Here is a 27,428-nt window from a genome sequence, read left to right as displayed (position 1 = left end):
AAGCATGATGAACTGATGATAAACAATTCTATAGCTGACGTGTCCATGAGAGGGCGCCACGGTGGTGTAGTGGTTAGCGCTGTCGCCTCACAGCAAGAAGGTCCGGGTTCGAGCCCCGTGGCCGGCGAGGGCCTTTCTGTGTGGAGTTTGCATGTTCTCCCTGTGTCCACGTGGGTTTCCTCCGGGTGCTCCGGTTTCCCCCACAGTCCAAAGACATGCAGGTTAGGTTAACTGGTGACTCTAAATTGACCGTAGGTGTGAGTGTGAATGGTTGTCTGTGTCAGCCCTGTGATGACCTGGCGACTTGTCCAGGGTGTACTGTACCCCGCCTTTTGCCCATAGTCAGCTGGGATAGGCTCCAGCTTGCCTGCGACCCTGTAGAACAGGATAAAGCGGTTAGAGATAATGCATGGATGGATGGAGATAATGCATGGATGGATGGTGTCCATGAGATGAATCAGAGTGTGGCATTAATATGGGAAACATGAAAGTAAATTTACCTGAAATAAATTTGAAAATATAAACTTTCTGGCTTCCTTAAGGGTCATTCCTGTTGTACAGCACGTATCAGAATGACTGAGGACTGGCGCTCTTCTTTTGATCAGAAGCCATGTGTTGCAGCCATCATCATCGATCTTAGCAAAGCCTTTGATTCTATTCATCATGAATTACTGACTGCCAAGCGACGGCTGTATGGTCTGGGTGATAACGCTGCGAAACTTATCGAGTTGTATCTCCACTGTCGTCTTCAAAGAGTCAAGTCAAATGGCAGTTTTTTGGACTGGAGAATTGTTCAAAGTGAGGTGCCTCAGGGTCGCCTGTTGGGTCCTCTTTTTTTTTTTCAATATCCTTATTAACTCGTATGTGGAACAGTCTCCCTCCAGAACTGAGACATCTTGATTCTTTAATCATATTTATGGTGCTTTTAAAGAAAATGAATCATGCTCATGGCACATTGTGCAAATGTAATATTTGTGATCAGTGGAGTTATCGTCTCGATTTAATGACATTTTTTAATTTTAAAAACTGAGTTTTTAACTCAGGAGTAACTGAGGAGTTTTCTATCAACTCAGGCGTCCTTCAAGGAGACCCCCTAGCTCCTCTGCTCTTCATCATTGTTCTTGATTACGCCTTGCGTTTAGCCCTTTGCATGGATGATGGGCTCACTCTTAAACGCCGTAGAAGTTCTCGCCACCCTGCTGTCCATCTATCCGATCTCAACTTCGCTGATGACATTGCTCTTTTCGAGGACTTGGTGAATTCGGGCGAGGACCTTCTCCACTGAGTAGAACTGGCTGCTAAGTCAGTTGGCCTTCAGTTGAACGCATGTAAAACCAAATGGATGCGCATAAATTCCTCTACGGACCAATCTCTCCACGCGCTTGACAACTCTGCTATTGAGAAGGTGGACGACTTCAAATACCTTGGCAGTTGGATGAACACTGCTCATGACATCGACTCCAGAAAGGACAAAGCCTGGGGCGCCCTAAATTCTCTAATCAAGGTGTGGGCTGCCCTGCTGTCTAGAGACACAAAGGTCAGAGTGTTCAAGGCCTCAGTCAAATCCATTCTTCTCTACGGATCCGAGTCTTGGTCTCTAACGAGAGCACAAGAGCAATGCTTGGATGGCATGTACACCCGCATGCTCCGCAGAGTGGTCAACGTCAGCTGGCAGGACCATTGGACAAACGACCGCCTGTACGGTTCCCTACCACGCCTCTCGACCATAATCGCCAAACGCCGTCTGGCATTGTGCAGCCATGTGTTTCGTCACGATCAACCTGCCACACAAGTTCTCTTGTGGGAACCTGAGGTGAAGCGCAAAGTCGGTCGACCACATACCACCCTGAAAACGGTCCTCGAGCGAGAGACGGGGTTGAAGGAAGAACAACTCCGAGCAGCTATGCTCGACCGGCGGGTCTGGGATAGGATATCTTACCAAGTCACCGGCCCACCGGATGACAGATGATGATTTAATTTTAATATTGTCTTATATAAGATCTTGATATTTCATATTCACCTATTAGATTAGTTTAATGTTTTGCTTTTTTTATATTTTTAATTTAAATCTTTTATTAGTTCAAACATATTTGTTACGAGTCTTTGATTCTTTGACTGAAGAGTGGCCAGTAAACTCACCACGGAGAGCCAAGCAACTGTCTACAAGCTACAGGTACGTGGTGTCATGGAATACGCCTCAGTCAGCTGGATGAGTGCCTCACCAACACATCTTGGCCTACTCGACAACATCCAGAAGAAGGCCCTAAAGATTATAGGAGTGGACCAGGACACTGCCAGCATAAAACTCTCCATCCCCAGCCTTGGCTACAAAAACAGGTTGCTGCTGCTACAGTCCTGTTCAAAATGCACACCCACCATCTCCTGGATATGCTCCCCCCGCCATACCCTAGACGGCGAACCACCCGCCCATGCACAGCTACACTATATTGCCAAAAGTGTTCGCTCACCTGCCTTGACTCGCATATGAACTTAAGTGACATCCCATTCCTAATCCATAGGGTTCAATATGACGTCGGTCCACCCTTTGCAGCTAGAACAGCTTCAACTCTTCTGGAAAGGGTGTCCACAAGGTTTAGGAGTGTGTTTATGGGAATTTTTGACCATTCTTCCAGAAGCGCATTTGTGAGGTCACACATTGATGTTGGACGAGAAGGCCTGGCTCTCAGTCTCCGCTCTAATTCAGCCCAAAGGTGTTCTATCGGGTGGAGGTCAGGACTCTGTGCAGGCCAGTCAAGTTCATCCACACCAGACTCTGTCATCCATGTCTTTATGGACCTTGCTTTGTGCACTGGTGCACAGTCATGTTGGAAGAGGAAGGGGCCAGCTCCAAACTGTAAAAACAGTCTGCATGCCTAGGTGCTTGATTTTATACACCTGTGGCCATGGAAGCGATTGGAACACCTGATTCCGATAATTTGGATGGGTGAGCAAATACTTTTGGCAATATAGTGTATGTCAGATCATGCCCTGGACCTCCCAGCCTCTAATACTCGGACCCTGGACAGAACCTTCCTCCATACTGCTGTCCGGGTATGGAATAGCCTTCCAGAACATGTAGTTGGACCCGTAGCCCCCAGGCCTTTAAATGCAGGGTCCACAGGCATCTTCTGACCACTCCTCCCACTACCAGATGAACTACAGATGATTGGCCAAGTGGAATTGTATTCTATCTTGCTATTGTACACAATTAAAAAAAAAATGATTTGATTTATGGGTGGCACGGTGGTGTAGTGGTTAGCACTGTCGCCTCACAGCAAGAAGGTCCTGGGCTCGAGCCCTGTGGCCGGCGAGGGCCTTTCTGTGTGGAGTTTGCATGTTCTCCCCGTGTCCGCGTGGGTTTCCTCCGGGTGCTCCGGTTTCCCCCACAGTCCAAAGACATGCAGGTTAGGTTAACTGGTGACTCTAAATTGAGCGTAGGTGTGAATGTGAGTGTGAATGGTTGTCTGTGTCTATGTGTCAGCCCTGTGATGACCTGGCGACTTGTCCAGGGTGTACCCCGCCTTTCGCCCGTAGTCAGCTGGGATAGGATCCAGCTTGCCTGCGACCCTGTAGGACAGGATAAAGCGGCTAGAGATAATGAGATGAGATGAGATTTGATTTATTTTATTTTTCTTCTTATAGCTATTGTGGTTTTGAGTGTTTTATTTAATGAAATGGTATGAAAAAAATGTAATGAGAAATTTTGTATTGTATTTGAGTGAATATCTGGATCTGATGTTATACAACATTTTATATTTTAATAATTTCATATTCGGAAATAAAACATTCCAAGCTTGAGAAGCCTCTAAGCCCCGCCCTCTGTCGGATTGGTGATGTAACGCGTCATCATCGATGCGCGGAGCCGGATGCTGATTGGCTACCAGTGCTGTCAGTCAGTACATAAGATGGCGGACGTTAAACTGCAGTAGAGCTCGTAAGTAAAGAGCGAGCGGAGGAAGAGGAGCTGCGGTGAGGAACCTGCTGAGGTACGGCACTGTGTGGGGTTTATACAGGCAGCAGGCGGACTGGAACCATGTTATTAATGTCAGGCTGCGGGTGTGGCGGTAAAGAGCGGCCTGCTGGCGGAGCTCTGAGGCGTTCTGCTCGGTTAGCTAACACCGTTAGCATTAGCTTAGCATTCGTGCTAAAGCCAGCGGTCCCTGGCAGCTGAGGAGGTGTGGAGCTGCTCAAATGACCTTTACGGAGTTTATCTGCGGTTTAACAGCAGTGTTTTTAACTCCGTGTTTCAAGCTCAGCCTCTGACTGTCTCAAAGCTTTATTATTCTTGAGGTATTTCTGTAATGTGGCTGTCAGCATCCCTCCAGTGTCCTGATGAAGGAGCAGCTCTTCACCTCATCTTCATTAACTCTGATTCAGTTTAATTAAATTAAAACACAACCTACGTTCTTTAAATACTCTCAGGTTTATGCATGAAAAATAATCAGTCCTTTTAAAGCCTGGAGAAAAAAATATAAAGCCCTTACACCTGACCCGGAGAGAAAGGGGGAAAGAAAAGCGTTTTAATAAACACTTTAAAATATTTAATCCTGGCTTTTTCTCTCTCTTTCCCTTCCTCGTCCTCTCGGGTATAAATATTTTTGAGCCTGGGTTTTATTGATGTGGATTTTCACTCTGGGTTCGGAGAGATGTCAGGAGGTGACAGGTTCTCATCCCACACTCTCCATGGTCCACTTTATTGTTAATTACATACACAAAACTAAAAACTGCTTAACAGGATGTTTAACAATTTAAATCCTTCTCTATTTTCAGTTTTGGACACGATACTTAATATTCAGACTTTTTTTGTGTTCATATCTCTGCAATCCAACACTGGGAAACTGGAATAGTTTGACAGGCCGAGAAATTCTTTTATTTTTTCACCAGCCAGCCGGACTAGTTCCCTTCCAGAGTAACTCGCCAGAATTTGTTCATGTATGAATTTTACTTCTGTCAAAAATAATGCAAAAGAGAGTCGTTACCATTGTTCATGACTAATGTGCATTTATTTCAAGACCTGAGTATTCTGATACTGTTGTTAAATACATAAATGAGAACAATACAGAGCACCATAATATAATATCAACAAATAATAATATATTGGAAAACTTGGCAACTTGGTGTATGAGTATTGAAAACAAATATTACTGACTATCATGACTATAGCACCCGAAATATGTCCAACATGCTTTCTGTATTTAACCATTTATGAGAGAGAAAGCATTCGGAGCTTCATACTGACTAGGAATCAACTTGAAAAAAATTAATTATTCCAGAAAAATCGTATCGCAGCCCAGGCCTACCCTGCTCCCACGTTTGCTTTTAAGTCCTTTGTCGTTTCTCCTTCTTGTACTGTATGCTTTATCAGCGGCCTTTTTCTCCTCTGCAGGCCGAGGTCACTCATGCCCCTTTTCCACCAAAGCAGTTCCAGGGCTGGTTCGGGGCCAGTGCTTAGTTTGGAACCGGGTTTTCTGTTTCCACTGACAAAGAACTGGCTCTGGGGCCAGAAAAACCGGTTCCAGGCTAGCACCAACTCTCTGCTGGGCTAGAGGAAAGAACCGCTTACGTCAGCAGGGTGGCGGAGTTGTTAAGACCGACAACAATAACAAGACCACGAAAAATCGCCATTTTTAAGCGACGAGAAGCAGCAGCTGTACAAACGCGAAGTAATTTATTATTGTTGCTGCTGCTTCTTCCGTGTTTTTGCTTTGATATTCGCGCCAAGGTTTATGCAAATGTAGCGGCGTAACTGCTGTATACAGCGACGTAACTGACGTATACAGCGACGTAATGACGTGGCTCCGCTTAGCACCGCGAGCTATGGAAAAGCAAACTGGTTCTCAGCTGGCTCGCAAGTTGAACGAGTTGTGAACCAGCACCAGCACTGGCCCCGAACCAGCCCTGGAACTGATTTGGTGGAAAAGGGGTATTTGTCCCCGTCTCTGGCGGTTTCTGTACACCTTTCAGAAAATTCCCCATCTACATCTGCCAAAGCTACGTTGCGATGTAAACAACAACAAAAACACGTGTTTAAATGGGCGATAATGTGGCCACATCTATTGCATTTGATAATGTGATTACCGCGATATTCAGCGAGATGCGTTATATGCATGCGCAGTAGTGAAAAAACCGACAGCCTGACTTGTACACAATATGATTCAGAATTCTTCTGTATTTTCTGTCCTGCTGATAAACACATCGATTAACAGCACACGCTTAATATGTGGCGGCTTTAGTTGACGGTGTGTCTGAATCAATTTTTTTTTTTTTTTTTTTAAATTTTCAACTAGCCAGCTGGGCTGGCTAGTGACAGGAATTACCCGCCAAATGACAAATTAAGTCGCCTCGGGCGACCGGACCACCGCGAGTTTTGAGCCGTGGTTTGAGTTTGTTGTGTGTTTCCGCTCACTAAAGAGAATTAAGGAGAGATTTTATTTGGCTGAGGTTGAGAAATGAAATGTAGTGTATCGGGCATCCTGGAGGTTGTTTCTGTATCTGGAATTTCATGGAATTCTGTCTGGATGTTATCTTTTCAAGGACCGGAACGTCAACGCTTATTTTTAAAAGCTCATGTTTTCACCTTTTTATATATAATATTAAATTCCTAAATCAGCTGCCACACTGAATGGGCAGATCTTGAAATTCTACACTTCCTGTGTAATAATGTTGAATTAATATTTATTTTTTAAATTTTTTTTAAATTTAACATGTATCACTAAAGGAGATTTTAATTATACTGCATTACAGAGGAAAATTGTGGAATTAATTTCTTTGTTTTTATCATCTGTCTAGATAATGGCATTTATATGTTCAACTTTAAAATGTAATTTATTAATTTTATGTTAAAATGTAATGAGTGATTGAAGATGGATGTTCTAGAAGAGAGGAGTGAAATGCTTTCTTTTTATTTAATGTTTTTGTTCTGTAATAAATTACCCATGAACCAGAACTCGGAAATCTGGAATGTTGAAAAAGGGGGTTTTTGTAGTCGTGTGGTGGAAGAATGAATTTAAAAATATTTGAGTCAAACTGACTTGGCTGTGACTTTAAAGCCTTTCAGATGAAGTGTGTGAAATTTCGTTTGCTTTATTTATGAATTTTTAGGGAAGGCTGCGTTTGCAGCCTGGAGAAAACCGGAAAGGATGCCGTCCCCTTCTTTCTTCCTCGACGCTCAGCAACAATTTCATGACAAATGGCTGAAGATGGATCTGCAGGTAAATGAAAGGCGGAGCTCGCCCACGCTGAGTTTTTCATCCCCTGGTTTTATTATTTATTATTGAGTCACGACATGAGCAGTGACTACTGTTGATCACTATTTTTCTAATTAATATAAATATACAATGGAAAATTAACCCTTGACTGCAAGAAGTTTGTGCACCCTGGGCAATCTCGCTAGGATTTTAATGTCCCTTGTATTGCCCAACAGCGAGTGTAACGCGCGCACACACACACACACACACACACACACACACACACACACACACACACTGCTGTTTCAGTCAGGAAAATCCTGGTTTCAACTCTGTGGGGTGTTTTTAAAATCTCTGATGCTCCGTGAAGCGTGAACACACTCTTGGTTGGGTGATTGGTTATTTTTATCTTATTGATGTGTTTATAATTATTTACTGAAATAATGTTGATCTTATGATGTGGTATGGTGTGATGCACTTTCTGAGATCACCTTTGTTTTGATCTGTTTTAATGTAAATTAATTCAATTAATATTTTTATAATTAACTGTAAGCAGCTGATTTAATGATATTTTTACAGGTTTAATTTTTCTGTTGTGATAAATGTATACATCTTCATAGAGATTAAACCTTTGTTTAATTGTTTGTCCTATCAAACTTTTTTTTTTTTTGGGATTAAATGCTAAACTGTTCTGGGAGTGAGCCTGTATAACCTGAGCTAATTTGCAAAGATTTTTTTTTTTCCTCTTTTTTGAGTGTCTGTCTGTCTGTCTGTCTGTCTGTCTCATGCACCTTTTGACTTATTGACATTTCATGAACCCCCCCCCCCCCCTCCAAAAAAAAACCCCAGCACACCACACACTCGGAAAGCGCTATCTGCCCTCTTCCACGTACACGAGCAGTGATTGGCTGGTGTTGCTGTGACTGATGGGGGAGGGACGATATGTTGGCGAATGTCTCGCTAAAATCTGTGATGTGTTCAGTCATGGTATAAATTGGTGAGACAGTGTTTGTGTAATCCGAGAGCTGGGTTCTGAAATCCTGCTTGTGGATCCTGGAGTTATAACGAGATGCTCCTAATACTGTTTTTGCTTTGAGATATAGAAGAATAATTAACTTTCATAGTTTATACAAGTTGTTTAATAATTCTATTTTAAAGTTTATTTAAATATTTAACTACTGTCTGACACAACCTCCTGAGAATTCGAATGTTATTTGAGGCTGCTGCAGTCATCCAGGTATTAAAGCCGCTGCTTATTCAAAGCGTTGTTTTATTCTGAGGTTATAATGTGTAGGATGTTTATCACAGCCCTCAGAACGATGTTGGCTCTTATTTGACTGCATCGGCATCGTGCCGAGTTCCTTTGAGTTGCCACCTGTAATTTGCATCGAATCAACGGCAGGAAAACGCCAGCTGCTTTCTCCATGTGATACAATTGACATCGGTTTAGAAAAGGAGTGACGAGCTCTGCTTTTATTCACTCGTTAAACAAATAAAATGATCAGTGAAAATGAAAATGTGGAAATAAAAAGATGTTTGCATTTATGCTGAACGTGTGGTAAATAAGTGCCAATATATTTGCTCTTTTTTGGGGGTGGGATGTTTAATGGCATTATTCCAAGTCTTTTGATAAGTGTGTTGTCTAATTAGATATGACTTAAGATTTGGGGGGGAATTGTGTATGAGAGAACTCTACAATATGTTTCTCGTTGTTTTGTTTTTGGTGGACTCTGTTATGTGGGACAGAATCCTGGCGAGAGTGGATAACCTCTTCCTGTACGTTTTCTTCCCCCCTCCTTACGCGGGTTGGTGTTTAAATGAGTGTGTGCTCGTATTACATCATGCTCTTGTGCAACTGAAACAGCTGGACAGCCCAAACAGCCAGGCGTTGACTCCTATTGTGTGAATAGAGACTCATTTCTCACTTGGTGAAATTGCTGTTTGTTGCACAGTGAATGAAACGATCAATGATGCTAAATTTCCAGAGGTGAATACTCATAAAATCTTCAAATCAGCAACAGTCTTTAAATTCATTCCACTTTGCCCAACGCACACAACTCAGCATTCCCAACTTGGGGGGGATATAACCGGGAGTGGCGATGAGCGCCTGTTGTATCTCCAGTTCCATGACCAGGCACACGCGGTCAGGATAAAATGCACACGCAGCTGAGATGTGCGACAAAAGTCTAAGTATCTGATGTGTGTACCACCACTGAAGAGTTTTTTGGCAGTGGAGTCATTACTGTGGCGCTATACCAGAGGGTCACTTTGGGCATGTGGAGCTCCTCAGGACCATGATATCCTATAACCTGTGGCGTTTGAGCCATATCAGGCAATGCATGGTGGATTTATGACCTAGTTCCTGTTTGCGTGGCTTAACATCTTGCAAGATGTTGCAAATTCCTTCACAATTCAAAGTCAGCAACATCTTGACATCACGTAGACCAAATATGGCATGAATCCAACAAACCACCTAGGAGGAGAACGTCAAAATGTAACACGTTTCAAAACACAATAACTTTTTCTTCCTGTTGCGTGTGGCTAATACAGTGTACATTACAATTTTGTTCGTTTTGGGGTTCACCACACACCTACCATATCTGACACCGATCGGTGAAACTAGATACCGGGTGGAAGTTTTAATGACACGGGGGCGCTATGGAGTCCCCAGGACACATCTGGGACCAAGCTGCTATCCTTGAGGAGCAGTGGCCAGCACTGATGGGTGTACCAAATTTCATGAGTTTTCAGCCATGGGAGCCACTTCAAAAATGGCTAAGTCTTGAAAAAGAATAATGAGAAGAATCCTTTGGGAAACAATAGGACCATGGACCTCCAGTGCTCGGGCTGTAAACGCCCTGTTTGGGAAATTCAAGAAGCCATCCTTAATCGCGGGTCGAACGTGTCCGCTCAGACATGAGCGTCGAGGAGATCCATCAGCTTGGACACGTTATTTGGTTTAATCTGTTCAGAGAACGGAAATGCATCATAAATCCGGATGGTTAAAGTTACCTGGCTAGCTTCATGCTAACGGTAGACATGCATGCGCGCGTGCACGCTTTCTAGCTTGAAAATGATGCGATTCTGATTTCAAACTAGATCCATTTTTGTGCTGAGTAATTGTAAAATTGACTGGTTTATTTTGTCAGTTTGAGGCTCCGCCCACTGTCTATGGACTTTCTCATGTCTTTTGTGCACTTTTCTGGCCACAAACTTTCAGCGTCTTTAATCTGATTAGCTCGCCACACTCCCCCACACCGGGTTTCCAGCCACGAAAAGGTTAAGTTTGATGCAGTCTTGCATGTTTGCTGACAGACTTTTGAGGAAAGGTTTGTGAGTGGTCAATTTCCTGTGAAAGTGGGCGTTTCTTGATGTGTTTATCTATCGGTGAAAATAACAGGGTAACGAATTGTACGGCATGTCGGAGATCTCGGTTGTGTGAAGAGGCTTATAAGTGGTAGCTAGTGTGTGTTTAATGCAGAATAACTAGCGTGTTGTATTTCAGTACGTCTGGCTAATGTCTTGATTTTTCTCTCAACCACAAGGTGGCTTCTGATTTCAGAACAAAAAGATCGTCTCGCATCAGGACGTGTCAATTAATCTGCCAAGGAGAAATCCTCAGTGTGTGTACATGCGTGTAGTGCAGCAGGTGATCGGGTTAAACTTGTGCGATATGATTATGGAACTTAATCCTTCGTTAAAAACGCATTCGTGGGTGTTGCATAACTGCAATTATATTTGATTTAATGATTCTACAAATTAGGCATTTAACACTTTATTTTGAACGCATTAGCGGCCCTCTTCTGCATACACGAGCTCACAAACACTTGATTGGATCGTGTTGCTGTGATCATTGGAGCGGACAGAGGATCGGATCAAATTAATAAAAAGCTTTCTGAAGAATATTGTTGCTTTTATGCTATGTTGTGTCGCGTGAATTAGATTTTGAGGTGTGGAATAATGATCGGGGTTTTTTTCCTCTTCAGCGTGCGTTCTCTTCAGAAGGACTGAGTGAGATATGGAATGAGATGGTTAAAGATGAAGAGATCGTCTTCAACAGAGAGGAGTCTGCCTATCCAGGTACCGCCACGCGTGTGTGTTTTTATATCCATGTCGTAGAATTGCTATCTGAAATGACCCTTCCCCTCGCCGTCTCGTTCTCAGAGGACTCTGCGGATTGTCCCGGTGCTCAGAAGAAGGACGAGTCCAACGACAAGGAGAAGAAAGACGAAGAGGAGGCGTCGTCGCCATCCGTCAATCATTCCATCATCGAGACGTGGGATTGGGGGAGGCAACCAGGTGGGTGGAGCTGCTAATGAATCCAGCCCTGTAGATGTAAAACGTGTCGTGCAGCAAGAGCGCTGATAGGGACGTGCTGAGCGCAGCGTTCAGGACCAGCAGTTCTGCGAGGTCATCCTGCTGACTCTTCCCAAACCTTAGAGTCCACGTTTTGTTTAAAAAAAAAAAAACACAATACTGATAAAATTCTGCTGGTTTATACATGTGTGGAACTTTATATCCCCCCCCCCCCCCCCCCCCCCCCCAGGACAAACTTTTTATTTATTAAAAAAATTTATTTATTAAACCTCCTGTTCCTTCTGAGCTCTTTTAATGAATTTCCTGAACACACACTGACCGATTTTTCTCTTTCAGGAGCGCTCCGACTCATTAAGTAGAGGTGACCTTTTAAAGCTGTTTCAAGCGTTTGTGACCCTAAAAATATCATTTAACGAGCATTGAACCCTCTGGGGTCTGAGGGTATTTTCTGGCACTCTAATGATTTTGGTATGCTTTGATTTTTGTCAATTTCAACAAATCTAAGCAGTGTTTTCAAAGTCATATGACTTTTTTTTTTTTTTGGCCTTCAGCACAAGTTCAGCTACAATAATATCTCTGTAGTCTGTATGTCATGATTGTTCTTTTAAAATAATACCAGATAAATGAAGATGTTGTAAAAAGCAGTTTTAGAACTGTGTTGGAATGTGTGAAAAAACAAACAAACATGACCTTCCCCACTGTGTCGAACTGTTTTGGTCACTTGAGGTGATTCTGTTCAGTCTGAGGAATGGATCAAACACAAGAACTTGAATCTGCTCCACTGATCTGGACAATTTAACTGGCCATCAAAAAATATATATGCCTTATTGTTTTGGGATAAAGGGTTGGCAGTGGAGGGTATTCAATAAGAAGGGTAAAAATTTCCATTCATTCCATGAGAAGAGTGAAAACCCTCTTAATCCCATCAGGTCACGTCCCAATGGGCAAGGTCGCGTTTTTTCACTTATTCCAGCACTGTTCTAAAACTGCTTTTTACAGCACCTTCATTTATCTGCTATTTGACTTTATTTTGGGATTTGACTCGATTCAGTGAGTCTTGAAATTAACTCTTGTACTATTTTACTCAGTTCAGAGCCACAATCAACTCTGTTACACAATAGGGGTGTTCACACGGCAACTTTGACTCCGGTGTAGCACCGGGGCTGCCCCGGTAGAGCGTTCACACGGTACAAAGTTATAGCGGTGTAGCCCCTGAAAGCTGCTTAAACCGGTGCAAATCTAACCCTGCTCGGGAGGTGGTTTAAGAAATTTACTCCGGAGTAAATGCTAGTTTGCGGGGCAGCACCGATATAAAACGGGACGTCTGAACGCTACAGGGGTAGACTCGCTACGCGTGAGGAGAGTTGATTACATACGGGCATTGCATAATTTGCATCCTGGTATTTTGCGCTTCCAAAATGGCGAATATCAACAACAAGAACTGCGTGTCTTCCAGTGTTGCCAGATTGGGTGGTTTTAAGTGCATTTTGGCGGATTTGAACATATTTTGGGCTGGAAAACGTCAGCAGTATCTGGCAACACTGGTGTCTTCATCCACGTTGTTTTCCCGGCGCTTGGTGATGCCATGACAACCGGGAAAAGGAAGTACATTTTCACGCATGCGCATATTTCATTTCCGCATTACTATCGTATAGCACGGTCGCAAAAACTGCCGTGTGAACGCAAGTGGGGCTGCACCGGTGCTAACACGCTTCTGTCTAGTAAGCAGGTTTGTGACGTGTGAACGCTTCACAAAATTTACACCGGTGTAAGATATATCGCAACAAAATACATCGGTGCAGCATCGATGCAAATATGTGCCGTGTGAACACCCCTTTTTGCTCCCACTCCAAATTTTACTCTCTAAACTCAAAACGGAGCAAAATTAACCATTTCTGAGGAAAATGTTTTTAACTCCGGAAAAATTGCTGAGTCATTCTTCTGTGTCTGCACAACACTGCGCTCATCAGGAATATTTACACTTTCTCAAACTGATCTTTGGCTGGATCAAGTCGAAGTGCACGTGCATGGTTTGTTTGTTTTGTTTATTTATTTATTTTTTAAATTCACTGTGGGTGGCACGGTGGTGTAGTGGTTAGTGCTGTCGCCTCACAGCAAGAAGGTCCGGGTTCAAGCCCCGTGGCCGGCGAGGGCCTTTCTGTGTGGAGTTTGCATGTTCTCCCCGTGACCGCGTGGGTTTCCTCCGGGTGCTCCGGTTTCCCCCACAGTCGAAAGACATGCAGGTTAGGTTAACTGGTGACTCTAAATTGAGCGTAGGTGTGAATGTGAGTGTGAATGGTTGTCTGTGTCTATGTGTCAGCCCTGTGATGACCTGGCGACTTGTCCAGGGTGTACCCCGCCTTTCGCCCGTAGTCAGCTGGGATAGGATCCAGCTCGCCTGCGACCCTGTAGAACAGGATAAAGCGGCTAGAGATAATGAGATGAGAAATTCACTATGTCGCTGTTCTCAAGACTGAACCGAATCGCTGTCCTGAATCATCTAAAGCGCATAAAATCCGCGTGCCATCCCGCAACAGGTTTTACCTCCAAATAGCCTGAACTATGGCTGACAGATTTTGTCCTGTTTGCGGTGGGCGTTCCCGCCACGAAAGAGAAACCAGTGGAAACCGGAAGAGTGAAAGTGATTATCATGCCGTTACTATGGGAACAGTTTTTTATGAATGTGTAAGTGTTCGCTCAGCGCTCCGACTTTGGTGTGACTGAGGAAGGTGACAAGTTTTATGTTTCATCTAATTTAGGTCATTTATAAACTATATTATTTGGCATTGGGCACAGAGGAAAGTGTGAAGTTTATTAATGTGTTTATCATGCTTGTATGATGAAGAAAACTTGTGAAGATATTTATCGAAGTGCATGACCTACTCATTCTAAACCTGTTGAGTTTTGCCAGCGAAGCTCTCGACCCCAGAGGGTTAAACACAAGTAGAATTTAATTCCAACCCCGATTCCCCAAAAAGTTGGGACAGGAGCATGTTTCTGACTGTTGCATCACCTTTCCTTTTAACAACACCCAGCAAGTGTTTCAGAAATGGAGACACTTGTTGTTGACCTTTTGAAAGTGAAAATCTTTCACAGTCTTGCTTGATGCACATCTTCAGTTGCTTAACGGTGTTTTGGTTTCCATTTTTGAGCAGCAGGTAGGCCAGTTTAGCACCTGCACTCTTTTGCTAGAAAGTGATGCTGTTGTAACATGTGCTGAATGTGGCTTATTCTAGCAAGACAACGCCAAGCAGGACGTCCCTGAAAAAGATGTCCTCTGGATGGCAGTTTATGTAACTCCAAAACCTGTATGTACCACTCAGCGTTTATTTATTCATCCTGTTTTTGTGCAGCATTCTGGATTTTTTTTTTTTTTGAATCGGAGTTGCGTAATTGTCTGAAGCGGCAGTGATGGTGATGGCTCCAGAGGTAAGGAAGGTCTCTGGGAAAGAGGAGGATGGGATGTAGGTTCAAATCCCAAATTCGGTGCTGTTTTAGTTATTCTGAAAGGAACTTGTCTGGAAATCCAGACATCAGAAAAGTTTAATCAGCGGTCGATTTGAATAAATTTAACCAACAGGTGAATAAAATTTTAATGTTAAAATTTGTCTGTGCTGTTTCATCCTAAGAGGACTTTAAAACATCACAGGAAACACACACTACTTTTGTCAAGATATATTTAAATATGAAATAATTTCTTGGTAGTGTTTAGGACTCTGTTTTCACAGAATGGTGTGGAGGATCGAGTCGTGATGTCCCAACATGGCTCAGGATTCAGTTCAGGACACACATGACTTGCTCCATCTCATTCAGCAGGCTTAACACATCTAATCTCTGTGTGTGTGTGTTTTTTAAGCTTCAGGCACGTGACGTTCAGGCTCGGGTAACTGTACAGACTGTGTGATTGGGACGGTTATTTTTACCCGTGTGTGTTGGGGTGGAGCTGCTCTTCTGCTCAGGGTTGATAAGTCCATGCTGATGGAAAATCATTGTACCACCTTTGTATACATCACATGCTGGAACACTTAATAAGCACCGTGTTTGTTAACCCGTTGCGTAACACGTTCCCTCGTCCTCGGGAACCTTCCAGAACTTTCCAACACCTCACCTAAACTACCTCTGATATAGTGTGTGTGTGTATCTAAAGCCTTTTAAACACATTTTAATTTTATAATTCATATCTTTTTGGGAAAATGATGACTTGTCCAATTAAATGGTCTCTAAAATGTTTGCCCCGCCTTAAGGGGTGTGTCTTGCCAGACAGGAACAGCTTGTGAGCATGGCTTGTTGTTGTCTTCCCACGTACGGTACTTCTCTTTTCCTACGGTGAACAAATGGGTGGAGTTTGTTCGTTTGTGGTTAGGTGACTTTCCAGGATCTTGTCTTGGTTAAAGTGGACAGGTGAAGGTGGCGGCAGTCAGAAATTGTCCATTAAACTCTTGGCTGTTCTCCATATTTCTTTAGCGAGTTTAAGGTTTGTTTAGATTGAGTGGGGGCGTAGCATGGTGTATCTTGAACGCTATTGGCTGTCGTGTAAATCCGTCGCATTTGATGTGCCACCATTTTGACTTCCTGTTTCAAAAGGAAATGCGCCAGCGTTCAGAATCAGATCAAGATCAAGTGCTTAAGATCGAAAAGGTTTACAAACGCACCCTGTGTACTCGCGCTCTCGGCTCATGTTGAGCGTGGTCGCCATGGTAATGTTGACTTGGGCGTATTTTGTAAGCATTTGTAACTAAATCTCTAAATTTGATCCTGTTAGTGATATTTGGCTGTTAAGGATTGTAGATGTGGCATGGGGTCCTTGTGGGTTTTTATTTTTTAATTTGCATGTCATGAATATTCATCATTCCTGGTCTTTACATTGAGATTCACAGTGTAGATGTTTTTCCAGGTCTTTTTTTTTTTTCTCAGACCCTAAAGCCTGATTTGTTTGTATGTTGATTTAAAGTGACGCTTTTCAGGGTTAACTTCGACGTACAGATACGTTGAAGTTTTTCGTTCTGTTGTGTAATGAAGTTTTATATTAGAGTACAAGAGCTTCATTAATGCTCAATTTTAAAATGTGTCGCAGTTGAGACCCGTTTGCATGCTCGAGTCACTTGTTTGGGGAGTAAATGGAGAAATAAATGGACGGTGAAATGCTGGAGAAGAGCTTGTTAAAACCAGAACCCTGTTTAACTCGGGTTGGGGAAAACAAATCCAGTGGGCCGTGTCCCTGCTTGGCTGGCTGAGCGAAAAATGTTTTCCACCAATGCGACATTTGAATGGATTTGAATCTGATTTTTAGTGAAAATCTGATCTTGGAGTGTCGTTGAGCTCTTCAACTCAAATTGTATCCAATTTCAGTTTTTGTTTAATGTTCACTGCTTTATGTTTGGTCAGGAAGTTAAGTTTTTTTAAAGAAATGTTGCATCAAAACTCGATTGAAATATCCCAGATGTTATCGATGTTGCTCTGCATCTCTAACACACTTGAAAATCCATTCAGTTTTTCTCTGTTGGAAATTAAAATCAAAAGTCTCGAAATCTATTTGCAGATCATGGTGCTGTGCTTTTTGGTGGTCGATAGTCAGAATTCTGTAGCGTTATGGCATGATGATTTGTGATTAAATTATGACGCTTTTGAATCCATGAAATAAAAAATGAATCATGATTAGTTATGCAACCTGATTTTTTTCCTAGCTGTAGTTGTGTTCAGAAAGCAGTAACGTTAAATAGCAGGAATGTGTGTGACTTCTCCATAGGTGGAAGTAACGCAGCTCTAATGCTGCAAAAATGCACAAAAACTGCTCTAAAATGGTAGAGTTGTTGTGTGATTGTGTACAAATAGATTTAAGAAGAAATCGGAACTCTCTCCATTTCCAGACTGCTGAAAGATAAAGAAAAGAGAAGCAAATGGAAGTGTGAATGTTTCTAAAAGTTTATTAAGAAGAGGAATATTTCAGTTAATAGGCTATTATTGTTAGCTCACCGGCTGTAGGGCGACGAGCTATTGCGATCACGCGTCATCTGGCCGTCCATCCACGCTCACAAAAATTGCTACTCTCTTCACGTAGTTTTCAGTGGATTTTGATTATGATGGTTTTGTTTGAAAGATTGAATTGTTCTCATGAAGAACAATTTGGCAAATTATAAACAACTCCGCTTTCTCGTGGTATGGCCATGTGAGCTACTGCATCGCTGAAACGCTACTATTTTGCGCCAGTCTTTATAAACGTGGAGAAATTTATTATTGGTGATTACATTAATTTTCTTTATTTATTTTAAATTTAACAAAATGAGCAAGTCAATAAAGAATAAAGGGGGAAAATCAACATTTATTTTCACAAATATAGAAAAACTGAGTTGTGAACTCAAATCATGAATTGAATAGCAAATTGGGTGACTCATTCCAGGCCGACTACAGCATTTAAGTTATTCCATGAAATTGAGTCGTACATGAGCTGATGGGCGATGAGGCGCGTAGCACTGAGTTGTCTATAATCCATGTACGATGAGATTGAGTGGAATAACTGTTTTATTCTATCTACATTCACTGGATTTTGAAAGTTATTTTGAATTTTTGCAAATTCGATAAATAACTTTTATACAAAACGTTTGACAAAATAATTTCTGCTTAGATTGTAAACAACCCGGTGAAATGACAGGAGCAATTTGTGGAAAATGCGATAATTATTCTTGGAAAAAGTAAAAAGGTACGTTCTTGCCATCAGATACTTTCATTCCATATTTTGTTGCACTTTGAGTAGTTATTTTGTCCTCGGTTGGTTCAGCAACACGCTCTGCCATTGTTTTTCTCTACTCACGGTATATGAGCTGATATCCTAGTAGTAGAGTAGCCAATCAGAGCGCGTGATTGCTCATATCCAGTGAATGTGGAGGAAATAATATGTGATATTTCGGCACAAAATCTGGTTGCCTCTGCCAGGAAGATGCATCTCTTTTTCAACAAGGTCCCAAACATGGACATGTTATGATGATGATTAAATTTAAAACTTGGAGGGGTTTGAAGTCTCCCTACCCCACTCGCTGGCTAATTGTGTGTGTGTGTGCTGTGTGTTCAGATGAAGGAGAGCTGAAGGAATGTCTCCTGGTGCTTGTGGATGACCAGCAGAAACTGGCTGCTCAGACGACGAAGAGCACTCTGTCTGCGCAGCGTCTGAGCCAGCGGCTGCTCATCCTGGAGCGCTACCTCATCTCCCTCACCCACAGCATGATGGAGGAGAAGTACAAAGCCCGCTGGAAGACTCCACCCAGCCCACCGCTGCCCACTGTCGATAACAAGAGGTGTGATGGAGAGAACGGTGTTGTGAGGTGTAAAGTCTGATATAGTAGAGGACGTCCTTTACTTTATCTGTGCTTTTTTTTTTTTTTTTTTTTTTTTGTGTTTGCAGCAGTCGTCCTGTGAGTAACGGAGTGGAGGGTTTGGCTCAAGTTGGCTCCAGGGCTGCTCTTTCTTTCGCGTTTGCATTCCTCCGTCGAGCCTGGAGGTCCGGTAAGCACCATTCAAACCTGATCAGCACCTCTGATTTATCAAGAAGTCCTATTTTTGCCGCTTTGGAAGCAAGGCTTTCAGACATGTTGTGTTGTATTTTATTAAATCAATCTGGGTTTATGGCCTTGACAGAAATGTCTCCCATGCAGACGGGGCGGGGAATAAAACGAACCATGCTGGGAATTGTTTTCAGTTTGCTGCGGACTGAAAGAGGAAAAAGCGTCCTGATGTGATTTTTCAGTCTGTAGGGAGTGGGCGGGGCTGGCTGCTCTGTAACCTGAGCTCTGAGCTTCATCTAGAAAGGATTCCAACAGATCCCCTGCAGTTAGGAGTGAGAATGCGTGAGCGCTGTCTGATGTGCTTTCCCAAAGGCAGTGCTCCCAAAATGTGAAGTGTGTGTGTCAGCGGTGGCGTGGCTCGGCTCAGTCAGTCTTCAGGACAGCTCTGATTGGTTGTGTGCTTGGAAATGTTGCATTGAGACATTTGTGGGTTTTCACACAATCTACAAAAGCTGAAAACTCATCCCATGTCATTTGCTGAATGATTGACCTGTAAAACTTGAAAATGGGTTAAATGACGTGTTACCCATCTACATCATGAGATCAAGAAGAACATTACCCAGAATGCTCAATGACATCCATATTTGAAGAATTGTCTCCCGGATTCCCCCGCCTTTCCTCACATTGTGGTAGCTTTAGGTCTGCCTACTACTCTTTCCAAACGTCCCTGACTCCAAACATTATTGACAGACAGGGCTGATAACGTGAGGCCATCTGTTCAAAGGATGATATTGGATGGTGGACCTTTCAACAAGATATTGATCCTAAACGTACAAACAAATCCACCAAGAAACTGCTCAGAAAGAAGAAATGGAGGGATGTAGAATGGCTGATCTGGGTCAAAGCCCAGATTTGAACCCACTGAAATGTTGTGAGGAGATTTGAAAAGGGCAGAACATGCAGGAAAACCCTCAGACTGATTGCAATTGAAGAAATTTTGCATGGAAGAGGAGTCAAAAACTTCAGCAGGCTGATGTCTGAGACTGGTGGATGTTTTATACAAAATGCTATTTTCCTCTGACCTCTCATCAACAAGGTGTTTGTTTCCACCCACAGAACGGTCGGTCACTCACTCACTCACTCACTCACTGTTTTCTGCACCATTCTGTGTAAACTCTAGAGACTGAGTGTGAAAACCCCAGGAGATCAGCAGCTTCTGAAACACTCAAACCAGTCCATCGGGCTCATACCACAGTGGAAGAAAGTCACATTTGAGATCAGTTTTCCCATTCTGATGTTTGAACATTAACTGAAGCTCTTGATTTGTATCTGGATGATTTTCAAGGGATCGGCTGATTAGAGAACTGCAGAAAACAGAGCAGCAGGTGTATGTAGGGGTGTTCCTAATACAGTGGCTGGTGAGCGTATATCAACTTTGTGTTGGCGCTGTATCAAAAGGGTGAAATGTTGGCTTGTTTAAATATGTTAAATTCCAGTTTCCATGGGATGTACTTATTTATTTTCATGTGCTTGCTGTATGTTTTTAAGGTTGCTGAAACAATGGAATTTCCCTTTGGGATGATTTAAAGTATATCTATCCATCTATCTGTCTATTAGGGGGGAAACGAAACAATTGCTTCACAGGCACATGGCTCAACACAGGAGAGCCAGTTCCTCAGGCCAGGACTCTGCAGTCTGTCTTCATCTCAGTAACGAAGGACACTCGTTTAAGGACTACAATGTACACATTCTAGTCAGAGGAGACCGGTGGTTTGAAAGAGGAGTAAAAGAAGCCATCTTTGTCAACCTGGAATGACCATCACTGAACAGAGGAGGTGATCTGAGACACCACTTATCAGCCACCTACAGTGCAGTCCTTGGTACACTTCCCAGACAACTGAATACACATCCACACCAAGACTCAGCTGACTTCAATGACTCGCATGATGGCAGAGCGAGCCAACAACCTCCAGATCACGGGCGATTGCTCTAAGACAACGAGGGAGGCTCAGCCTCCTCTAAAAATGATGAACATCGAATCATAGAAATATGTGCTCAACCCAACTACAGTGCAAAATCATTCCGTTATAACTTTCCCCAGTTCGCCTAATGTGTGCGTGAGTTTTTCCCCCTCGTGACAGCGCGATGCAGCCCAGCCTCAGTGCACTTCAATGGCATTTGGGAGCTCTGCGCTTTTCAATCTCAAAATGCAAGACGATTATTGGACAAATACTGCGAAAATGCCCGCCCATGGAGTCTCACGGACTCCCAGCCTCAGTGGACTTCAACGGCATTTGGGAGCTCTGCGCTTTTCAATCTCAAAATGCAAGACGGTTATTGGACAAATACTGCGAAAATGCCCGCCTACGGACTCCGAGCCTCACAGTGGGAGGGACATGGCAGTTTCGGCGAGGAGACTGGTGATTGGTGAAAGCGGCCGGATATTTTCTTTGATTGACAGCTCGTTTCAAATATGGACAGGCAGCGGTGAATTTCAGTTCAGTCCCATGCGGATTCGTAAGTGCTGTGGTGAGAGATCAGCTTACATTTCGATTTTATTCATTACATACGGTTTCTACCAGCTTTTTTAGTTTGTATATATTTTCATTGTAAATAAAGTGTAAATATAGTGTTGTCAAGTTTGCTATCTTAGTTCCAGAAATTTCGTTTGAGTGACTGAACTTGAGGGGGCTAGTCAGCTAGCAAGAAAGCTGCGCACGGATGCCAAGCATTGCTGATTTAATTTTGGCAAAGCCATTTGCCAGTCTTCCTTTCGAGGAAAAAATTAAAATTAAAGAGCAGGGTAGACCAACGCCTCAAATTGACTTGGTGAAAAAGGTAGGGAATAATACTCGTTCCTTTCAGCTCTCCTGGTACGAGAAAGTGAATTGGCTAACAGCAAGTGACCCACATCAACAACAGTAAATAGGCTACTTTAGTAATATGTCATGGATGGACCAAAAATATAGAATCTATTTAAAATGTTTATGCTGAGTATATTATATTGGAATATATATTTCTCTGGATATGAATTAAACACAGCTACAATTTGGAAAACGTTTTTAAACAAAAACACAGCCGAGAACATTTCACACTACAGACCTGGATTAAAAGTGAAGGGTTATCAAAATTGTCAATAAAACATTTCTCAGTCAAAATAAGTAAAATATAGGGAAAGTGTCATTGAATGCTGAGGTTCCTGACAAAGAGCTGCTTTCAATAATGATCAATTTTTAAACAACATGCCACAATTTTAAAATATAAAATGTTAAAATACCCCCCCCCCCCCCCCCCCCCAAACACCACCATCATGTATATTGGACAGTAGGCTAATGGGCCAAAAGAACCTGTTATTTCACAGTTTGTGACCCTGCCAACAATCAGCCAGATCAGAGGCAAGAGTATGGGCAAAATTGATGTGTTTTTTCTTTTAAAACCTGGAAATATCATAACCGACCAGCCTCCCCTGTTTGAAAGACTACCAGCTGCCACTGCTCCAGATCACCCTGATTACCCTCTAGGCTGCTAATACCGTTCACATCTGGCCCCCAGTCACCCTAACACCTACAGGATGACAGAGGGTCAATGACCCATGTGACATCAACGACTCTCTTTAGGGTTGCTTTTGGTCCACTAGAGGATAAATACCTGGAACTCCCTACTAGTCAGACGGAACTGAAGAAGCTTTTCAGATGAGGGGTGAAACGTCTTCAAGAATCTCAAGCAAGTCCAGTTGCCTTCATTAACACCTACAGTGTAACATGTCCAAACGCACAAAGCCAAAAATAACACTCTTCCTGTTGAGTATGGCTGATACAATGTACATTACAATTTTGTCTTGGGGCACCCAGAACACCCATCAAATTTGACACGGAGAGGTGAAACGATATACTGGGCAGAAGTCTCAATGACACAGGGAGGTACTATGGAGTCCCTTGGACACACCTGGGGTCAAACCTCTATCCCTGCGTAGTGGTGCCCATGACTGATGTGCACACCAAACTTGATGAGTTTTTGCCCATGGGAGCCACCTCAAAAATGGCAGTGTTTTGTTGAAATATAATAATCTGTACAAAAGTAATAAGGCCTTGTACCTCTGGTGCTTGGGCCCTAATGATGGATGAAACTGAAGCACATCAGTTTAGACTTGCTCATGCTTGTGGTGTCTTTTTAATAAAATGCCTTCTGTGTGATAAAACTCTCATGCCACACAGATATAATTATACAACCCGAGCATTCACGGCCACGTTTTAATAAAAAAAAATTATTTTTTTAAAACACAGTACATTTATTAGAGGTTTAGGAAACCATGAGGCTCTTGAACAACCGGCTTTGGCTCAGAGTGCCTGTTAAGAACAGATACAGTGAGGGAGAGAAATGGAGAGGCCGAGAGAAAGTGCAAGAGCAAAAGACAGGAAGAGTGAGCCAGAGAGAGCCTTCTAATCTGCATCAGAAAGCAGTTCAGAGGAGGCTCCTGTGTACCAGTGGGTCTTGTTTCCAGTGAAACATCAACATGCTCATCCCTTTTATTTCTCCTGGGTTTCATAGTTACAGCATGGACGACAGTATGACGTTGAGTCAGTGAATGTTTAATCCAGGGTTGGCAGATCATCACAGATTCCCCATTTTGTGTCTAGGTGATGACGCAGACCTGTGCAGCGAGCTGCTGCAGGAGTCTCTGGATGCCCTGCGTGCCCTCCCCGAGGCCACGCTGTTCGACGAGAGCACAGTGTCATCCGTGTGGCTGGAGGTCGTTGAGAGAGCTACCAAATTCCTCAGGTAGACTGTTAACGAGGACTAAATATTAAATAAACTGGCAAGACATGTTTAATCATATACCAGGCTTCACAATCGCACTAATTATATCTGGAGAAAAAAAAAGAGACCTGAGCGCTTCATCATACACATGAAATAATACTGTTAATGTAATGGCAATAACAAACATCTATACAGTGGTGCTTGAAAGTTTGTGAACCCTTTAGAATTTTCTATATTTCTGCATAAATATGACCTAAAACATCAGATTTTCACACAAGTCCTAAAAGTAGATAAAGAGAACCCAGTTAAACAAATGAGACAAAAATATTATACTTGGTCATTTATTTATTGAGGAAAATGATCCAATATTACATATCTGTGAGTGGCAAAAGTATGTGAACCTTTGCTTTCAGTATCTGGTGTGACCCCCTTGTGCAGCAATAACTGCAACTAAACGTTTGCGGTAACTGTTGATCAGTCCTGCACACCGGCTTGGAGGAATTTTAGCCCGTTCCTCCGTACAGAACAGCTTCAACTCTGGGATGTTGGTGGGTTTCCTCACATGAACTGCTCGCTTCAGGTCCTTCCACAACATTTCCATTGGATTAAGGTCAGGACTTTGACTTGGCCATTCCAAAACATTAACTTTATTCTTCTTTAACCATTCTTTGGTAGAACGACTTGTGTGCTTAGGGTCATTGTTGTGCTGCATGACCTACTTCCTCTTGAGATTCAGTTCATGGACAGATGTCCTGACATTTTCCTTTAGAATTTGCTGGTATAATTCAGAATTCATTGTTCCATCAATGATGGCAAGCTGTCCTGACCCAGATGCAGCAAAACAGGCCCAAACCATGATACTACCACCACCATGTTTCACAGATGGGATAAGGTTCTTATGCTGGAATGCAGTGTTTTCCTTTCTCCAAACATAACGCTTCTCATTTAAACCAAAAAGTTCTATTTTGGTCTCATCTGTCCACAAAACATTTTTTCAATAGCCTTCTGGCTTGTCCACGTGATCTTTAGCAAACTACAGACGAGCAGCAATGTTCTTTTTGGAGAGCAGTGGCTTTCTCCTTGCAACCCTGCCATGCACACCCTTGTCGTTCAGTGTTCTCCTGATGGTGGACTCATGAACATTAACATTAGCCAGTGTGAGAGAGGCCTTCAGTTGCTTAGAAGTTACTCTAGGGTCCTTTGTGACCTCACTGACTATTACACACCTTGCTCTTGGAGTGATCTTTGTTGGTTGACCACTCCTGGGGAGGGTAACAATGGTCTTGAATTTCCTCCATTTGTACACAATCTGTCTGACTGTGGATTGGTGGAGTCCAAACTCTTTAGAGATGGTTTTGTAACCTTTTCCAGCCTGATGAGCATCAACAACGCTTTTTCTGAGGTCCTCAGAAATCTCCTTTGTTCGTGCCATGATGCACTTCCACAAACATGTGTTGTGAAGATCAGACTTTGATAGATCCCTGTTCTTTAAATAAAACAGGGTGCCCACTCACACCTGATTGTCATCCCATTGATTGAAAACACCTGACTCTAATTTCACCTTCAAATTAACTGCTAATCCTAGAGGTTCACATACTTTTGCCACTCACAGATATGTAATATTGGATCATTTTCCTCAATAAATAAATGACCAAGTGTAATTATTTTTGTCTCATTTGTGTAACTGGGTTCTCTTCATCTACTTTTAGGACTTGTGTGAAAATCCAATGATGTTTTAGGTCATATTTATGCAGAAATATAGAAAATTATAAAGGGTTCACAAACTTTCAAGCACCACTGTATATCAAAGTATTTGACATGAAAACACATGAGTTCATGAATATAACATTGTGTTCCCAAAATGGCACAAATGCACAAGAGTGTTTGTTTGTATCGTGACACCAATATATATTTGAAGATGTGCAAAAAAAAATGCACAGGAATGTCCGTTTATAAAGGTAACATTCTATTACCATAGTGACATGCATTCACTTGAACATCAGTTTATGAAAATGGTTACAACCCCAATTATAAAAGCTGGGATAGTGCATAAAACTCAAAAAGAGTGCAATAATTTGTGACTCCTTTAATATTCTAATAAAGTGAAATCCAATAAGTGTCTTGAATGTTCAAACTGAAACTGTTTTTATATATATATATATATATATATATATATATATATATATATATATATATATATATATATATATATATTAATTAAAAAAAATATATACTCATTCTGAATTTGATCCCTGCAACACGCGCCAAAAAAGTAGGACCTGGGGCGTGTTTACCACTGTTACATCACTGTAACAATTCTTTAACTTGTGGGAAACAGAGGAATTGGAAGCAGGCTTCAGAATAGTTTTTTTTTTTTTTGTGGACACTTTTCAGTGACTTCCTTACTTCGTACACGCACACAGCATTCTCTCTTGTTCCTGGCTGTCTGTAAGATGCACAGAGACACAGGTTAACAGACAGCCAATAATTACACAGGTGCACGTCATCACGTTAGCTATTAGTTCAGCCTGCCTCCTCTCTGTTCACAGCTGACACTCGACCAACAAGTGATCTGTGCATTGGCATCCTTCATGCTTTGGAGCCACTGGAGCAGGGCATGGTCGGAACAGAGGGTGTAATGGGTAGTACTGGAGTGTGAGGACCGCCCACTTGATGGCCAGACAATGTTTAAAAAAAAAAATTTTTTTTTTCACCTTTATTGGATAGGACAGTGTAGAGACAGGAAATGAGAGGGAGATGGGGAGGGATTGGGAAATGACCTCGGGTCAGAATCGAACCCGGGTCCCCGGATTTATGGTATGGCGCCTTATCCACCTGAGCCACGACTTAGCACCTACCCACAGTGCCAAAACTACTACCAAATGGTTTGCTGACCATGATATTACTGTGTTTTGATTGGCCAGTCAACTTGCCTGACCTGAACCCCATAGAGAATCTATGGGGTATTGTCAAGAGGAAGATGAGAAACACCCGACCCAAAAATACAGATACACTGAAGGCCACTATCAAAGCAACCTGGGCTTCAATAACACTTCAGCAGTGCCACAGACTGATCACCTCCATGCCACACCGCATTGATACAGTAATTCATGGTAAAGGAGCCCCAACCAAGTATTGAGTGTATAAATGAATATACTTTTCAGAAGTTGGACATTTCTGTATTGTACATCCTTTTTTTGATTGATCTTAGGGAATATTCTGATAATTTGAGATACTGGATTTCTGATTTTCATGAGCTATAAGCCATAATAATCAAAATTAAAACACAAAAGGCTTTAAATATTTCACTTTACATGTAATGAATATAGAATATATGAAAGTTTACCTTTTTGAATTAAATTATGAAAAAAAAGGAACTTTTTCATGGTATTCAAATTTTTTGAGATGCACTAGTATAGCACTGGATGCTCCTACTCCACCACCTGGGGGGGGGGGGGGGGATGGCTCTTTGTCCAACGCATTGGTCTGTAAAACAAAAGGGAATGAAAAAGTCAGGAGAATGCAACTGCAGGCCCCTACACAAAACCACCTTTACCTGAGCAAAAGCCCGTTCACATAGCTCTGTCCGCTGGACTAGGTCTGACGCCCCATTTTTAGTGAGGTCAGCCAGTGGGCTGGTGATGTCCGAAAAGTTAGGCATGAACCGCCT

At 42.5% G+C, this 27,428-nt stretch overlaps 1 protein-coding gene across 5 annotated transcripts in view; it reads left to right on the top strand.

The window, feature by feature from the left end:
• Nucleotides 1-3,898: 3,898 nt before the first annotated feature.
• Nucleotides 3,899-27,428, top strand: part of herc2 (HECT and RLD domain containing E3 ubiquitin protein ligase 2) — a 162,759-nt gene continuing 139,229 nt past the window's right edge. For 4 of the 5 annotated variants that reach the window (XM_060920187.1, XM_060920183.1, XM_060920186.1 and 1 more), the window contains exons 1-7: nucleotides 3,899-3,986; nucleotides 7,102-7,211; nucleotides 11,174-11,267; nucleotides 11,352-11,486; nucleotides 18,571-18,793; nucleotides 18,901-19,001; nucleotides 23,638-23,779. In XM_060920187.1, the coding sequence (XP_060776170.1) occupies nucleotides 7,140-7,211; nucleotides 11,174-11,267; nucleotides 11,352-11,486; nucleotides 18,571-18,793; nucleotides 18,901-19,001; nucleotides 23,638-23,779 (767 nt within the window). In that variant the 5' untranslated portion in view covers nucleotides 3,899-3,986; nucleotides 7,102-7,139. The remainder of the gene's footprint in view (nucleotides 3,987-7,101; nucleotides 7,212-11,173; nucleotides 11,268-11,351; nucleotides 11,487-18,570; nucleotides 18,794-18,900; nucleotides 19,002-23,637; nucleotides 23,780-27,428) is intronic. The other variant, XM_060920184.1, reaches the window with a different exon arrangement.

This window comes from Neoarius graeffei, chromosome 4, assembly GCF_027579695.1.
Source record: "Neoarius graeffei isolate fNeoGra1 chromosome 4, fNeoGra1.pri, whole genome shotgun sequence".
Classification (NCBI taxonomy): domain Eukaryota; kingdom Metazoa; phylum Chordata; class Actinopteri; order Siluriformes; family Ariidae; genus Neoarius; species Neoarius graeffei.
This window is presented reverse-complemented; position numbering and strand designations above follow the sequence as displayed.